Source organism: Pinus tabuliformis, chromosome 8, assembly GCF_031772625.1.
Source record: "Pinus tabuliformis cultivar Carrire ecotype Pingquan chromosome 8, CPIR1, whole genome shotgun sequence".
NCBI classification, from domain to species: Eukaryota; Viridiplantae; Streptophyta; class Pinopsida; order Pinales; family Pinaceae; genus Pinus; species Pinus tabuliformis.
The window spans coordinates 1,704,478,316-1,704,492,108 of NC_142294.1; the positions used below are offsets into that span (position 1 = coordinate 1,704,478,316).

The window sequence follows — 13,793 nt, forward strand, 5'->3', positions numbered from 1 at the left end:
TTTGTACTCCAGAGAACAATGCGAAAGGAAATTCCCAATGCAGCTTACATTTATGGAAATGTCTCAAGCATCCCAAGCTTTCCAATTGCCATTGCCATTTGCCCCATTTAGTTGGCGACATTCGGTGCACCCAAAGAACCTGCTGCAAGAGTGTGAATCAGAGACTGCTGTGATGACAGTTTCAAGTTAGATACTGCGAATGATTGCTGTTCTGTTAAAATCTTAGTTTGTGGAGGAAGAATCTCCTGTTGAAATGGTTGTGACAGAACCATCCCCTCTCAGCTTAGGGGAATTGAGGCCTTTTAAGCGGGAATTGACTTGCGTTTGTAAAGCCAAGTTCAGTTTTTCTGTAAAGGTGTTCAGTCCCTTCCTATTGCGCTTATATATTTGCATTTCTGGCTTTTTTTAGGATGGGAATTTTCTTGTAATACTGTTGCTAGATTGTTGTAGCTCTCTCTGTTCCATGAAGTAACATATGATGCATTTCTAAAAAATAGAACTGACTGTGTGAGTTCAGTCTTAGCCAAGTCTTTTCCCTGAAATGATTTCTCATAAACCTGAGTAAAAAACCAATCTCCAGCATTCCTCTGATTTTATCATGGATACTGGAAAACTTGGTAATTTTTCCTTTCAAAGTTGTCTAGAAATGCTACAAATATGCTGGTATTACAAAATAATTAATAAAAAAAAATCGCTCTCAAATACAGAGGCTGTTGCTAAAACAGAGAAAATACTTGTCATTTTCTGCGGATTGCTTATGCCGCGAGTATGTCAAGTCTTATAATGTTTGTCCAATTTAAATCTACATTCTTGGGAGGGTGTGGGGCTTGATTTCTCCTACATTTCTTCACATTTACTGCCAACAGACACTGAATATAAGTGCAACCAGATTGTGGGGGTGGAACCGAGACCAACACGAGGAGGCTTGAAGCTACAGGGTTAATGTAGTTTGGGTTGGTCTAGGATATGTACACCAGATGATTGCAATATCCATTTCTTTTCATCAGCTGTGAAAGATCTTCATCCATTTACTCTCACCAGGAAATGATTAAGTATATGTATCAAATGTGTTATTCTCTCAATCTGAAATGTTTTGTATAAGTATTCTTGCCATATTTATCGAATTTAAAAATATATTCTTTTGGCATTCACCCTTTTTGCAGTACATGATCCAACTGCACTCCTACTTGGAGGAGTTTCTGGACATAATGGCCTATTTTCCACAGTAAAAGATGTCTGCAGGGCATTAAGTACTGATCCTTACCTCCATCGTTGTTTGATGCTTATGCAAACATTCAATAGATTTTCATGGGATTTTTGGATAATGACTACATGTATTCTAGCATTACAGGATCAAACAGATTTGCAAAATAGAAGAAAATTGGTTTGTTGAAATTTATAAATGTGATTGACCTGCTTGATTTCTCGATGTCTTAAGCCTTTCATTGCAGTCTATTTTTCGACTACTTGTAGAATATTGCACCTTCTTCTTGACAAATAGAATATTCAGCAGAGTTGGAGTTATCAATTCGTATAGGTTGCTTGGCAGATCTTTCACATGTATCTGGTAAGCGAAATTAGCGGTTGACTTGTCTCTTCTAGCGAGTCAGACATGCACTGAAAAGTACCCATGAAGCACTTTGCAAATGAAATCTTCAAAGGTTGTTTGTATGCTCGGGGAGAAGGGGGAGAAGATTTTTATAGCCATGACAATTTCGAAAATACCTATGCACATGACAACAAGCTCTATAAAAATAAGAAATCCCTATCCAAGCTTTAACATACTATTGATCTCCATCATCTAAGTTCTATAAGTAACTCATCATACATAGGTACAAGCCATCAATGCATAGGGACCATGGTGGTTCTCACTATGGGTTCCGCGATGAACCTTATTGGATATCTCATGATTTGGCTCTCTGTCACTGGCAGAGTTGCAAAGCCTGCCATGTGGCAGATGTACATGTATCAATGCATCGGAGGAAGCTCCATGACATTCGTGAATACTGGAATAATTGTGACTTGTGTCAAGAATTTCCCTAGAGGCAGAGGGTTAGTCATAGGGCTGCTACTCTCCCCACTTCTGTAGTGCTCACTGCTCCTACTGATGCCGATCATTAGACCTATGGAGGCTCCGAAAGAGAAGAACGAGACTAAGAATTTTTATATTTTCCTTGTCATGGCCCTCCTGTTGGCTAGTTTGCTTATGGTTTTTATTTTGCTGGAAAACTTGCTGGTTCTTTCTCAGATTGTGATTCAGTTATTTGCTGCAGTAACAATTCTGATCATCTTCTTGCCATTGCTGATAGTCATACGAAATGGGAAGCTCAATGAACAGTGTTGATGCCATATTTTGGCTTCCCTAGATCCAACAAGACTAGAGCAGCAAGATAGTCATACGAAATGGGAAGCTCAATGAACAGTGTTGATGCCATATTTTGGCTTCCCTAGATCCAACAAGACTAGAGCAAAAAGTCAAGGTTGTTGCGAAAGCAACGATAGCACTAATCGGAGCATATCTGGTGAACCAAAGATGATTCAGGTTGATGCTCAGGAGACTTAAAAGGAGTTGGCTCCTGAGAAGCAATATGAGAGAACTCGGGTTGAGTTGGAGGATTCGGATCTATGCAGGGTTACCTTTGTGGGACCACTCCTTCCTGTATCCAGTGATCAAATAGCTAGGTTGACTGTTGGCCAGGGACCGGGAGTGGCTATGCCAGCATTTGTAAAAATGACAGGTTATATGTATGTATAATTTTGTACCTAGTAGAGTAGTGCACTGAAACTGCTGGACTGCAAATTACCAATGTCAATGCTGCTGTCACCTCCATGGGAATGGTCTGAGATCTCTTATGGCAAATAAGAAACAATCCTAGCCTACTTACTTTACCTTTACCACTCATGGCAGGGACTTGCTGCCATGCAGCTTCTCTTGTTTATATATAAACTTCACTATCAACCTCGAAATATATATACTGTTATTTATATTTATATAAACTTCACCATTAACCCTCTTATATATATATTCACTATCCACCCAAAACAAATATATGAAATAACAATATCTAAGAAATCTGAAATAACAATACCTAAAAAATCAACCTACATGAGGCAGCCTTATTGGTAATTGCTTTGATAGTGAAAGCTTTGGTCCTGAAGTTTCCGTTCAAGCCTAGTGGGTAGAAAAAAGCAAAAAGAAAAAAGAAAAACCCTCGTGCATAAATTAAATTTAACATGATTAATAGTATTATTTTAAAAAATAGCGATCTCAATATTATTTATTTATCCTATTCCTAATAATAACCTGCGACAGTTCAAAAGATCAGTAACAAATTACAATATAAATTGAAAATAATTCCATTTTAACACGCAGTAAGATTAGCCTAAATTCGCCATTGCTGGACATGTTAACCTAAATTTCGGCAAATCGGTCAACAAAGCACATTTTCGCTGGCATTGCTGCAGAATCCCAAAACTCAAAACTTAGATAACAAAAATATCAACATCTACCTGAAGGGATTCAGCGCCTCCGCCGTATCTGCTATACTGAATTGCTTTCATGGATTTACCCTCCATTTTCAGCTGCAATTGGATAAATTATACACCAAATTTAGCCCGAATACTAGCCGATAGTTGGATAAATTAAATTTCAGCATGCCTTTTCAGGTTCTTCTGCACGGTCACCGACAGTCTAATTAAAGTATTAGAAACCATTTTTGGTAGCTTGGACATTGTTTTAAACCGTCCATCCACAGATTTGAATTGTGTTTTTTCTTGGGATCTGAGTACATACCAGAGAAGATACACATTTGCTTCGAAAGTCGAATCTAAAATATTTGGATTGTGTTTCCACTGGCTTCTAATATATTTGGATAATGTTTTTAAATCATCGTAACTTTTTTATTGGTTTGGGATTGGAGCTGTTTCATAAATGTATTTACATCGTCTCATTTTCGTAGGTAGATATGTTTCTCGGTCAAAGGTTTTTTTTGGGTTTGCCAAATTAACACCGCGTTGTCGGAACAAACCACAATTTCACCTACCTGAATTACAGTGGATTTTGACATGGAAATTTTGGAAAACTGGGTTATAAATGTTAAGTTTTAGGTATTGAGGAGTTCTCGATGCTACTGAATCTATTTCTCCAGAAAAAATAAAGGATTTAAACCTTCTCACAATTTAACGCTTTGAATCGCTTTGAATTGTTCTAATAGGTGATATGAGTGTGTCTTTATCCAAGTTATTTTCTCATTATCATTAATTTTAAATAATATTTTTTTCGATTTTTTTTCCTGATAATGTTTTAGTTGGCTTTTTAAAATTTGAATAAGAAAATAGATTATTAAATTGATTATTTTAAAAATTAATTTATGTTTTATATTTTTTACAATGTAGTATTTCATGTTTTTAATTAGTAAAATTAATGATTTTATTGAGGTTCTTATATTTTTCTTTGATCACCGAACCAAGGAGGGTTTTCATTTGTTAATGACGAGTGGTCTTCATTTGTTAATGAAGAGTGATGGAATTAAGGTATTCGTTGTGCCATCTCCTCTTGTGACAAGGGTCAAGAAACCAACTAACAACTTCAACTTAAATTTCAAAGTAGAAATAGGCCTAATCGTCATTGGTGGTTAAGGCTTCCAATTGTTGGATTTTCACCTGAATTACAGGAATAATGAAATGGAAAATGACAGCAGCAAATTGGGCTTGAGTTTGAGCTCAAGGCCTGCCCCAAAGGCCACAACCTCCAAACCCCCAATGAGAGGACTAGGCACAACTTTCAAGGAGCATACAAGACACAAGACTCTTCATTAACAAATGAAGCCCCTCCTCCATTAGGTGATCAAAGAAAAATATAAGGACCTCAATGAGATTAACATTACCAATTAAAAACATGAAATACTACATTGTGAAAAATATAAAACATAGAATGCCTTAGTCCCATCGAAGCAATTGTTATGGTGCATCTCATAAGGTATCTAAAAAGAATTGAGTAAATGGGAGTAGGTAGATGGCCTAAAGTTATCTCCAATGAAGGCATGAGTGAAAGAAAGAAATCATGGATGAGACAAAACAACAAATGGATGAAAAATTGGAATATTTACCTCGATGAATGTCCCACAAATAGCAAAGAATTAAATAATTTTGTTATAGAGAAGTTATGCAAGAGTATATGGGGAAAAGAGTTGGGTAGAAAGAAGAAGTGTTATGTTCAAGAATTCAACCCCAATTGTGATCTCCAACAAAAAGAGTACATTGGAGCTATCATTCCATGGAGAGCAAAGATTCTTATTGCTCAATTAAGAACTAAGTCACATCAACTTCGATGCAAAATGGGTCAATGGAAAAGACCTAAAGAAGCTTGGGAAGAACAGGTGTGTACTTTTGCACTTCTAGGGTAGTGGAATCAGAAAAACATTTCATTTTGGAATGTGATGCTTTTAGAGACATCAAAGATAGTTACGAGAGTATGTTAACATCGGTTCCTTGGCATTGTCTTTTCAATGAGGTGATTGTTAGAAGGTTGGGTCACCTCATCATTAATTTGAGTATGAAAAGGATTGAATTACAAAAGGCGAAAAACAGGGAGGTTGGTGATCCCATAGACTATTTTTAGTCTCGTGGACGTTAAAATTTCATTCATTCATTCATTCTAATATACCCTAGAGGATGTGAGGATCAATAAACCAAGATATAATCAACCTTGATAGAGCTTAGAGGGGAATCAAGTAATGGGCCTAGGCTAGGACCGGGTGAGACAACAACCATAAAGGGAGCAATATCAAGGAGAAGCCCCAGGTGGTAAGTGAATACCGAACAAACAAGAACAACCTCAGAGTTTCCAATGCCACCTAATAATGTACTCTAACTCATCTAGGGATGCACCACGTGTCCTCCAACAGACTTTGGATTGCATTCCCTGTTACGGGGATGTCTCCAATTCCTTGTTATAGAGCATCAACCCAACCTATGTAATAGGTAGATCCTTGCTACATGATTTTCCATGCCTTTGATTTATAATGGGTGTCCACATCCTTGTTTTCAACGATTTAGGCGTTTGGTGAAATGTGTGAAATACATCGGCCTCGTGCATATTTCAAAATTGTTACACCCTCATCCGCACCTGCCACCATCGATAATTATTTATTTCAAAATTGTTACAACCTCATCCGCACCTAACACCTGGCACTATTGATAATTTAACATTTTATATAGGTCAATGTTTCGGACTAAAAACATAAATTCAGTTCACTAAATTTCTTTGAAGTGTTTTTCTGGTACTCAAAAAGAGCATTCACTGTGTTGGATCTAGTTAGATTATAACCTGAATTTAACATTGACAAGTAATCAACACCAACATAGTGCAATTTGAAATTCCCAGATTCCAATAGAAAACTTTCTTTTAGCTAGGGTGGAAATAATAAAGATCCCCTTTGTTGCCAAAAAGATTTTGAATTTTCAAATTTTATTTAGTTAAAGGTCACTCTTGCTAACACTTGGAACGATCAATGTGTCCATGAATTAACTAAAACCTGAACACATCAAGTTGGGCATTAACTTTCATAATCAACATTTAGTTACTCTACCAACATTAATTTAGGAGTAACTTAGTCAAATTGCAGCTTCATCTAGGGATCTGAACTGTCAAATAGATTGAGGGGGAGGTTACTTGAATTTTAACGGTGGTTATGGAATTTGTGTTATTAATTCGATTCGTCTGAGACTCTCAATCTCTCCTCATTCAAATTGAGTTGTTGCCAGAGCATGGTAGAAATCCTTAACACACAAAACATAAACACCTACGCCCATTCCAATCTTTGAACAAGTTAGAAAAACTAACTCATCCTTCAAATTATCAAGAACCTCACTATTAGTCCTATGTATTTATATATATATATATATATAAACTAAAACCTTTCGAGTATATTCCAAGTGGTTGGGAAGATTTAACGATAACCTTCACACCTAGGTTCAAGTCTCATTGATATGACTATGTATAGTTATCCTGAAACATGTAGTTTATCCAAAAATGGTATATTATGTACCTCTTCCATAGATTAAGCAGTGTTATCTCATTTCGCTTCATAATTATAAATTCAACATTGTAATTTTTTATTATTTGAAATTTGTTAGGGCGTTGACAGTTGCATTGACAACATTAATTGTAAAATGTTGAATATAGGCACCGACAGATAGATTATCGATGCCAATTTTTTAATTTGTTGAATAAAAAGCGTTGATAGTTGGAGTATCAACACCAATTGTAAAATATAATTTTTTTAATGTCAAAATCAAAGCGTTTACAGATTCCACGTCAGCGAAGGACTGAGCGAGCTCTAACAAATTAATTATTAGAGTGACACTCTATTTTACTCTATTCTTATACAACTTAATGTGTAGATTAAATACTGCTCAAGAAATTTACTAACTCACAAGACTTGAAGCTAATCTACTCTTCTACAAAAGTTAATTCACCATCTAAAACAAGAATCATTGACACGCAAAAGGAAACATCACTCATGCATAAAGATTTATTTAGGGGAAAGCAACTGCTCAAAACCCCTTATTATATGTATTGCATTAATCAGAGAATAGAGAAGAAATACAATGCTTGCTCAAGCTTGAGCACACCCTGCAAGTGTATAGTCTATCCCTCTACCTGACTAACTGAACCTGGCCCAACACTTAGCCAATTTCAATCCTTCCCAAACTCCTATTTCCTTGTGTTGTTCCCTTAGGAAATTGCCCCTAGTTTTTAGGAATTTCACACCAAGGAATTATGCAATAGCCTTAGGTCAATCTCTGACTGCATGCACCACCTGTACACATGGGAATATGCTACAACTGATAGTACACTACCTTGGAATCTCCATCTCAATTGGGTAACTCGAATTCTTTGCATGCAACAATTATTTTGGGTTGATTGATCAATTAACTAGTTGATCACCGAGCGTGGATGAAGTTACATATCCACAACTTGACCTCCATTAGTTCTTTTGACTGTTTGAACTAGTTAAAATGACAATAACTCAAATTAAATGACAAATATTGCTACAAATTAGCAATCAATCATGTAAAATTGAACTCAAGAGTCTCCAACTCGAATTTACTGAGTTAACTGAGTGACAAGAGCCATGTCACCTCAGTTAACTACCTCCAAGTATTCTGCTGAAATAGAAATTTGAATTTTAATCTAATTTGACCAAGGTTAAGTTAACTAGATTTTTTTGTTGCATTTTCAACATTCCCTCTTAGCAAGAAAGGGATTATCAAATGTTTCTATGGAACTCGAATTTTCCTCTTGACAAAGCCTTTATCAAAATATATGCATCTTGTTCCTCTTTCATAATGTACTGCATCAACATAGTCCGCCTCTGCACACAATCTCGTAGATGGTGATACCAGATGTCGATATGCTTGGATTAATCATGAAATACAGGATTCTCAGATATTTTGATACAACTCTGATTATCACATTAAATCACAGTAGGATCCATCTTCTGACCAAATAACCCAACAAGACTCTTTCCCATCCAAATAGCCTCACATGCTGCTTGACTTGTAGCTTTGTACTCTACTTCTGTTGAGCTGAGTGCCATAGATCTCTACTTCCTGATGTACCAAGAAACTGTTGTTGACCCAACACTGAAAATTCTTCCTGAAGTGCTCTTCCTGTATGATGGACTCCTCGCCCAATCTGCATTTGTGAATACTTGCAGCATCACTCCCTATGTCTGTTTATACCAAACATCAAACTGAGTAGTGCCTCTGAAGTATCTCAACACATGCTTTGTTGCCTTCTAATACAGTTTGTGTAACACCCTCCTCCCACATTTACCCAAGTAACCAGCCAATCGGGGAAACATGTGATGAAGAGTCACTATGATATGATTCAACTCCCCATGTGTTAGTTAAGGAAGTGGAATCGACAGAACACACTACACAGACCTTCCAGAGATATTGTATAACCTCCAGGAGCCATCCAAACCTTCCAGGTGATCAACCCCTTAATCCCCTAGTCATTCCCATGACATGGGCATGAGTGTGACTGGGACCCTCCACTCGCTCCCACAACATGGGTCTGTCTATGACCGAGGAATTTCCCAAGCAGTTTTGTGCCTGCAACTCCGAATTTTATGCCACTTTTCAAGCCCAAGGCTCAAGTCACTACCCAAAACTCCATGACACTTCCAAAAATGAAAGATAATAGAAGAATAATGATACAAATGCAATTGCTTGAATAAGGACTTAATTAGACCCCTACTAGCCATGACTAGAATTTTGTCAAACACGTCACAATGATGCAATCTATAGGTCATAACAATAGATCTGAGCATAGGGGTCTCATACTTATCTGAGAATCGTCAAGAAATATTGATGCCTTCTCACATTAGCTGCATTATCATCTATTAGGCCATATATTCTTTGTACATTCAGTGATTAACCAAAACATGATGAGAGCCATACATTTCCACTGTCATAAAACTCATTCATAACCAACATATAACTAACAGAAATATCAAGCATATAATATCCATATAAACCACATATGAACCAGTATTACCAAGGAGAAAGACAAATCTTATTGATGATTGCATAGGTTGACCAGGTATGTGACTTCCACGAACCACACGACCGTAGACTAGGTTGAACCAAATCTGTCTTTTAGCCAGTCACCCCCATGCCATATTCCAAGCATGAATGTGGGATCTCATGAAAAAAAAACAATAAAAACCATTCATAGCTTCCAGAGGCCAAACCACCTCAACCCTCAACCAATCATTCCACCTCATGGTTGGACATCACTAATCATCACCAGATTGGTCTCTGCCTAAGTTGTCCAGGGCTCCAGAGCATTTTAGTTCCAACTCGACTTCCATGACTAGTAACTCAACCCATGACTCTTGTTGGGTGCCATAGCATTTGTACAACCAAGGCTCCTGTGAATCAGAGACTGCTGTGATGACAGTTTCAAGTTAGATACTGCGAATGATTGTTGTTCTGTTAAAATCTTAGTTTGTGGAGGAAGAATCTCCTGTTGAAATGGTTGTGACAGAACCATCCCCTCTCAGCTTAGGGGAATTGAGGCCTTTTAAGCGGGAATTGACTTGCGTTTGTAAAGCCAAGTTCAGTTTTTCTGTAAAGGTGTTCAGTCCCTTCCTATTGCGCTTATATACTTGCATTTCTGGCTTTTTTTAGGATGGGAATTTTCTTGTAATACTGTTGCTAGATTGTTGTAGCTCTCTCTGTTCCATGAAGTAACATATGATGCATTTCTAAAAAATAGAACTGACTGTGTGAGTTCAGTCTTAGCCAAGTCTTTTCCCTGAAATGATTTCTCATAAACCTGAGTAAAAAACCAATCTCCAGCATTCCTCTGATTTTATCATGGATATTGGAGAACTTGGTAATTTTTCCTTTCAAAGTTGTCTAGAAATGCTACAAATATGCTGGTATTACAAAATAATTAATAAAAAAAAATCGCTCTCAAACACAGAGGCTGTTGCTAAAACTAAGAAAATACTTGTCATTTTCTGCGAATTGCTTATGCCGCGAGTATGTTAAGTCTTATAATGTTTGTCCAATTTAAATCTACATTCTTGGGAGGGTGTGGGGCTTGATTTTTCCTACATTTCTTCACATTTACTGCCAACAGACACTGAATATAAGTGCAACCAGATTGTGGGGGTGGAACCGAGACCAACACGAGGAGGCTTGAAGCTACAGGGTTAATGTAGTTTGGGTTGGTCTAGGATATGTACACCAGATGATTGCACTATCCATTTCTTTTCATCAGCTGTGAAAGATCTTCATCCATTTACTCTCACCAGGAAATGATTAAGTATATGTATCAAATGTGTTATTCTCTCAATCTGAAATGTTTTGTATAAGTATTCTTGCCATATTTATCGAATTTAAAAATATATTCTTTTGGCATTCACCCTTTTTGCAGTACATGATCCAACTGCACTCCTACTTGGAGGAGTTTCTGGACATAATGGCCTATTTTCCACAGTAAAAGATGTCTGCAGGGTATTAAGTATTGATCCTTACCTCCATCGTTGTTTGATGCTTATGCAAACATTCAATAGATTTTCATGGGATTTTTGGATAATGACTACATGTATTCTAGCATTACAGGATCAAACAGATTTGCAAAATAGAAGAAAATTGGTTTGTTGAAATTTATAAATGTGATTGACCTGCTTGATTTCTCGATGTCTTAAGCCTTTCATTGCAGTCTATTTTTCGACTACTTGTAGAATATTGCACCTTCTTCTTGACAAATAGAATATTCAGCAGAGTTGGAGTTATCAATTCGTATAGGTTGCTTGGCACATCTTTCACATGTATCTGGTAAGCGAAATTAGCTGTTGACTTGTCTCTTCTAGCGAGTCAGACATGCACTGAAAAGTACCCATGAAGCACTTTGCAAATGAAATCTTCAAAGGTTGTTTGTATGCTCGGGGAGAAGGGGGAGAAGATTTTTATAGCCATGACAATTTCGAAAATACCTATGCACATGACAACAAGCTCTATAAAAATAAGAAATCCCTATCCAAGCTTTAACATACTATTGATCTCCATCATCTAAGTTCTATAAGTAACTCATCATACATAGGTACAAGCCATCTATGCATATGGACCATGGTGGTTCTCACTATGGGTTCCGCGATGAACCTTATTGGATATCTCATGATTTGGCTCTCTGTCACTGGCAGGGTTGCAATGCCTTCCATGTGGCAGATGTACATGTATCAATGCATCGGAGGAAGCTCCATGACATTCGTGAATACTGGAATAATTGTGACTTGTGTCAAGAATTTCCCTAGAGGCAGAGGGTTAGTCATAGAGCTGCTACTCTCCCCACTTCTGCAGTGCTCACTGCTCCTACTGATGCCGAATCCCGATCATTAGACTTATGGAGGCTCCGAAAGAGAAGAACGAGACTAAGAATTTTTATATTTTCCTTGTCATGGCCCTCCTGTTGGCTAGTTTGCTTATGGTTTTTATTTTGCTGGAAAACTTGCTGGTTCTTTCACAGATTGTGATTCAGTTGTTTGCTGCAGTAACAATTCTGATCATCTTCTTGCCATTGCTGATAGTCATACGAAATGGGAAGCTCAATGAACAGTGTTGATGCCATATTTTGGCTTCCCTAGATCCAACAAGACCAGAGCAGCAAGATAGTCATACGAAATGGGAAGCTCAATGAACAGTGTTGATGCCATATTTTGGCTTCCCTAGATCCAACAAGACTAGAGCAAAAAGTCAAGGTTGTTGCAGAAGCAACGATAGCACTAATCGGAGCATATCTGGTGAACCGAAGATGATTCAGGTTGATGCTCAGGAGACTTAAAAGGAGTTGGCTCCTGAGAAGCAATATGAGAGAACTCGGGTTGAGTTGGAGGATTCGGATCTATGCAGGGTTACCTTTGTGGGACCACTCCTTCCTGTATCGAGTGATCAAATAGCTGGGTTGACTGTTGGGAGTGGCTATGCCAGCATTTGCAAAAATGACAGGTTATATGTATGTATAATTTTGTACCTAGTAGAGTAGTGCATTGAAACTGCTGGACTGCAAATTATCAATGTCAATGCTGCTGTCACCTGCATGGGAATGGTCTGAGATCTCTCTTATGGCAAATAAGAAACAATCCTAGTCTACTTACTTTACCTTTACCACTCATGGCAGGGACTTGCTGCCATGCAGCTTCTCTTGTTTATATATAAACTTCACTATCAACCTCGAAATATATGTACTGTTATTTATATTTATATAAACTTCACCATTAACCCTCTTATATATATACTTCACTATCAACCCAAAAACAAATATATGAAATAACAATATCTAAGAAATCTGAAATAACAATACCTAAAAAATCAACCTACATGAGGCAGCCTTATTGGTAATTGCTTTGATAGTGAAAACTTTGGTCCTGAAGTTCCCGTTCAAGCGTAGTGGGTAGAAAAAAGAAAAAAGAAAAACCCTCGTGCATAAATTAAATTTAACATGATTAATAGTATTATTTTAAAAAATAGCGATCTCAATATTATTTATTTATCCTATTCCTAATAATAACCTACCACAGTTCAAAAGATCAGTAACAAATTACAATATAAATTGAAAATAATTCCATTTTAACACGCAGTAAGATTAGCCTAAATTCGCCATTGCTGGACATGTTAACCTAAATTTCGGCAAATCGGTCAACAAAGCACATTTTTGCTGGCATTGCTGCAGAATCCCAAAACTCAAAACTTAGATAACAAAAATATCAACATCTACCTGAAGGGATTCAGCGCCTCCGCCGTATCTGCTATACTGAATTGCTTTCATGGATTTACCTTCCATTTTCAGCTGCAATTGGATAAATTATACACCAAATGTAGCCCGAATACTAGCCGATAGTTGGATAAATTAAATTTCAGCATGCCTTTTCAGGTTCTTCTGCATGGTAACCGACAGTTTAATTAAAGTATTAGAAACCATTTTTGGTAGCTACAAATTGGGCTTGATTTTGAGCTCAAGGCTTGCCCCAAAGGCCACAACCTCCAGACCCCCAATGAGAGGACTAGGCACAACTTTCGAGGAGCATACAGGACATGAGACTCTTTATTAACAAATGACGACCCTCCTCCACTAGGTGATCAAAGAAAAATATAAGGACCTCAATGAGATTACCAATTAAAAACATGAAATACTACATTGTGAAAAATATAAAACATAGAATGCCTTAGTCCCATCGAAGCAATTGCTATGGTGCATCTCATAAGGTATCTAA

The 13,793-nt window shown here is 37.2% G+C and overlaps 1 protein-coding gene across 7 annotated transcripts in view; it reads right to left on the reverse strand.

Annotated features, from left to right (window-relative positions):
• The window catches only part of LOC149242812 (UV-B-induced protein At3g17800, chloroplastic-like), a 271,800-nt gene extending 258,315 nt beyond the window's left edge, over nt 1-13,485 (reverse strand). For 2 of the 7 annotated variants that reach the window (XM_089374367.1, XM_089374365.1), the window contains exon 1: nt 13,298-13,485. In XM_089374367.1, the coding sequence (XP_089230493.1) occupies nt 13,298-13,363 (66 nt within the window). In that variant the 5' untranslated portion in view covers nt 13,364-13,485. Of the gene's footprint in view, nt 1-3,510; nt 3,673-3,793; nt 3,940-13,297 lie in introns of those variants that run through there. The other 5 variants (XM_089374360.1, XM_089374363.1, XM_089374364.1 and 2 more) reach the window with 5 other exon arrangements.
• Nucleotides 13,486-13,793: the final 308 nt, after the last annotated feature.